Below are 4,349 nucleotides of genomic sequence, written 5' to 3' on the forward strand. Positions count from 1 at the left end.
CTCTTAGCATTATATTATAGATTTTGGACATTGTGATTGTGGAAAAACTGACAAACATACCTTGAAGTGGGAGAACCTGTGTGTGGAAAGACAGTCAAGACATGAGATAGTCGGGTCTCCAGACTGGCAAAAGAGATAAATAACTTTATTCATATAGCTGATATTAAATTCTAACAGAGTATGAGCTGGTGTACACAGGAATGAGTAGGTGAGATTACATGAGAGTTGGGGACACATAGAGTCTTCTCAGAATGATACTAGGCCGAGTGAGATGAGAATCTAGAAGATGGAGGATTGGGCCATGGATGTTGTGAGTTCATTTTCCCCTTCACTACTGAGGCCCGATGAACTCCCTCTTCTAGTAAAGAAAGATAGTGAGCCTGATTATGAGGCATCTGGGTCTAATGATGATGATTGGCTGAGTGGAGTTTCTGACTGGATATAAGGCTGTCCACACCCTTCTGCTCTGCGGGTGATTTCTCTGTGGATCCTTGGATACCAGTCTGAATTCCTGCTCTCCAAAAGCTAAGTTTTCTGCTCTTCCGTTTGCATTTGTACGTTGTTTTTGTTTTGCTGGATTTCTGTCATTCCCTGCTGGGGTGATTTGAATTCCTTTGGCTCTGTCTTCAGAAAATACCTGAGTGCTGATTTAGTTTTTGAAGCCTAGCTGCTTCAGGGCCTTTTTCCATATCAGCCTGTTGGCTTTTGTCTTTTCAGGGTTTTTGCAGATTGCAGACAGCAGCTGTCCTATCCTGTCCTATTTTAGTGAGTTTGGGCCCCATTGTTTGCTCAGCCTATCTTTCTATCTGTGTGTGTACTTTTTCATCTTGCTTCACCGTCATTATATGTTGGGGGCTGCCTTTTACTTTGGGGTCTGCTCTGGGGCAGTTTAGTTTTCCTTTTCTGTCTTTAGGCTATTTAGTTTCTCCAGCTGTGATCAAGGGGTCTAGGGCACCGTAGGAACCCCCCACGGCTACTGCTAGTTGTGTTGTTAGGTTCAGGGGTCTGCAATCTGATAGTTGCCAACTTCTCCGGTTTTCTGGACTTAGCTGCTATTTTTGTGTCTGCCTCCTACGGTGACTCATTCATAACACATGGAGTTTTCAAAAGTAGCATTTTAATTTATTGTGTAGTACGTCATTTAGAACTTTGGTTATCCTCATATATAATACACCCTGAACCTGTCCTTTATCAGGTCATCTACTCACCTGTTATGGCCAGCAGAACATACAGTGGGTTGATTAGAGTGGAGCCAAGAAAAGACTTTATAGGAAGAGACTGAGGTGTGGACTGAGGTATGGCATTTATGTCTGCTGACAAGATTTATTTCAATTCTAGAGAGAATGAAGGAACATGGACAATGAAAACAAGACCCAAGCAAGTATATTTTTATTGACTGGATTGACCGATAATACAACTCTTGCCATTTTTCTCTTCATTTTCTTCCTACTAGTTTACATTGTAACTGTGGTCAGTAATGTTGGGTTGTTTGCCATTGTCTATAAAACATCTGCTCTCCAAACTCCGATGTATTACTTTTTGAGTTACCTTTCCTTGGTGGACCTTTTCTACTCTTCAACTGTGGTTCCAAAAATGATCTCTGACCTCATAGCCAAGACAAAGGCCATCTCATTTCAAGGCTGTGCCCTCCAATTCTTTGTGTTTGCCACTCTTGCTGGCACAGATCTTGTTCTCCTCTCAAATATGTCCTATGACCGTTATGTTGCTATCTGCCATCCTCTCCATTATGTACTCATAATGACCAAGAAGAAGTGCTTGTACCTTGTTCTCAATGCCTTTTTCCTTGGCTTCATGCAGTCAGCTATCCAGATAAACTGTATATTTGGACTTCAATTTTGTGGCTCAAACCTCATTGACCACTTCTACTGTGATGTCCTTCCTTTGTTCAAACTGTCTTGCTCGGATATTTCCACCTGTGAAATGATTACTCATTTGTGTATAGGTTCTTTTTGCATAGGTTCATTAACAACCATCTTGGTCTCCTACATTTTCATAATGTTCTCTATTCTAAAGATCAACTCCACAAAGGGCAGAATAAAGGCATTCAGTACCTGCTCCTCACATCTTATCTGTGCCTCTGTCTTCTTTGTCTCTGTTTTCTGTACCTACTTACGTCCTTCTTCAGATTTATTTAACGAACAAGACAAGGTGGCTTCCATTTTTTACTCAGTTATGACCCCAATGTTAAATCCACTTATCTACAGCCTGAGGAACAAAGAGGTGAAGTCTGCCATCAAAAGTACTGCACTCGGCTTCAAGAACATTGTACACATAGGTTTTTTGAATGTGTGGGATGTGGTTAATGGTCTACCAGCTTTGAAGAACCTATGGAAAAAATCAATGTAGCTTCTTCTTGGATGAAAAGAAAACAGAAGTAATATTTAGACAAATCTTAAGAGACAAGGCATAATAGAATGTGCAGAATACAAGGCTAATGGGAATCAACAAAAAAATGCTCGGAAGGTAGCTTGGGCCCAACATAAAAGATGCAAAAGTGGCCTTCAGACTTCATGTATAGTATCTATAATTATTCCTATCCAGATTGTTGATGGTCCTTCCATTTTTTTTCCTTCAAGGGCTCCAAGCATTGCTTTTATGAAATGTGCTGAGCAAGAATAAACTTTAGTGAAGTGTTCACGTTCCCAAATTGAAGGTTCTTTTTAACTTAGTAAGACTTGAATCATCAACAGCAAAGTTTCATAATGTGCTGTTTTATGGTTCACCAATAAAATCAAGAGACAAGTAAAAATCACATATGGATTCTGATTGTTGGGTTTCCTTTGATTTGCGCCGTGGCAAAAGAGTATTCCACAGGTTCACAGATAAGAACAGACGTAAACCAGGAGACAACTTGAACCCTATATTTGAGATGACAAGGGCCCCACATCCTTGTTGGTGTCCATCAAAACCCAAGTTTTTCATTGTATTGAAATTTGTTAACCTATTCTAAGTCATTCATAGCTGATGTTGTTGGCCATAATTAATAGCTGTAGGCACAATTTACTCTCAGTCTGTTCCTGTATGTTAGATGTTTGGTGCCGGTGAAAACGAGTGGAAAAAGAATGATACCCCCTGAAGATCTAGTGTGGTTGATCTAATGCTAACATTTTTCATACACTGAATTGTTGTTTCTTTGTTGATGCTTTTACTAAAGTTCTGTAGTAGAAATGTGGTGTAGGGAAGTCAGCTGGGCAGGGAGGAGTTCTAGTTAGCCATGCATATTGTTGGAAGGAGTCTTGGGAGCAAGAAGGGGGATCCTTCCTTTTCAGTGTTACTGCAGTATAAATTGTAATTGTTGTCCATGTTCTCCATGCTGGGAACTGTAGAGTGAGGATTTGCCACCATCTTCTGCTCATCATTGTTAATAGAATTATGGTATTAAGTATGGAGAAAAATAGGGAAGAAGAACATTGGTTTAGTCCATAAACACAGTCCTATGTGTTAGAGTTGAGTTGGAAATCGAGAGTAATTGTTGTGAGACCCTGAGAATCAAGGCGAAGACAAGACCGCACAAGGATGTGATGTGGATACCATGCTTCCAAAGAGACCCTGGACCGATACATGACTGAGAATGTGGAGTAAAGCTGACAGAACCTGGGACCAGGACAGAGATAATAATAATAATCTTTTTATAGCGCTAACATATTCCGCAGCACTTTACAGTTTGCACACATTATCATCGCTGTCCCCGATGGGGCTCACAATCTATATTCCCTATCAGTATGTCTTTGGAATGTGGGAGGAAACTGTCAAAGAAATGGTTAATCCAACCCGAGGTTGGTGACTAGAAAAGAAATCCCGACGCTGACAAAACCCACGCAGAACATACAAACTCCTTGCAGATGTTGTCCTTGGTGGGATTCGAACCCAGGACCCCCAGCGCTGCAGTGCTATCCACTGAGCCACCGTGCTGCCCAGAGATCTGGGAAAGAAGAGAAAAGAGTGACTTCAGTGGTATTGAGCTGGAGGTCCTGAAAGGCAGGTGTGCGTTGAAGGGACCCAAAGATGACCAAACTCTTGGAATTTAGAGTAACAAGCCTAGATACCCAAGCCAGCGCACAAATTGTACACTGAGAGTGGGCTGTAGGCAGCAGGAAAGGAAACTATTAGGGAAGATTGAGGGTCAGCAAAAGCAAATTAATCTAACTGTTGGATATCCTATGTGACCAGAACGCTCGAATCTTACCCCCTCCAGTCCTAACAAGTTACCAACAAGGGTCCAACTTTAATTCCTCACTCCCCACCATGTACCATCCCACGGTGATGAGCTGATCTGCTCTACCCAGCTATTTATAGCAAAAAAACAAAAAACAAAAAAATTAAAGTAT

General features: G+C 41.2%; 1 protein-coding gene across 1 annotated transcript; it reads left to right on the forward strand.

Annotated features, from left to right (window-relative positions):
* The first annotated feature begins 1,353 nt into the window (after positions 1–1,353).
* Positions 1,354–2,367, forward strand: LOC141050169 (olfactory receptor 5AR1-like). The gene has a single exon (XM_073547003.1). The coding sequence runs from the start codon at positions 1,354–1,356 to the stop codon at positions 2,365–2,367; it is 1,014 nt and encodes a 337-aa protein (XP_073403104.1).
* The last annotated feature ends 1,982 nt before the right edge of the window (positions 2,368–4,349 follow it).

This window comes from Dendrobates tinctorius, unplaced genomic scaffold (genome assembly GCF_039654945.1).
Source record: "Dendrobates tinctorius isolate UK_male_01 unplaced genomic scaffold, ASM3965494v1 ptg000151l, whole genome shotgun sequence".
Lineage (NCBI taxonomy): Eukaryota > Metazoa > Chordata > Amphibia > Anura > Dendrobatidae > Dendrobates > Dendrobates tinctorius.

Coding starts and splice junctions, on each gene's coding strand:
- LOC141050169 (XM_073547003.1), top strand. CDS start 1,354: ATGGACAATGAAAACAAGACCCAAGCAAGTATATTTTTATTGACTGGA.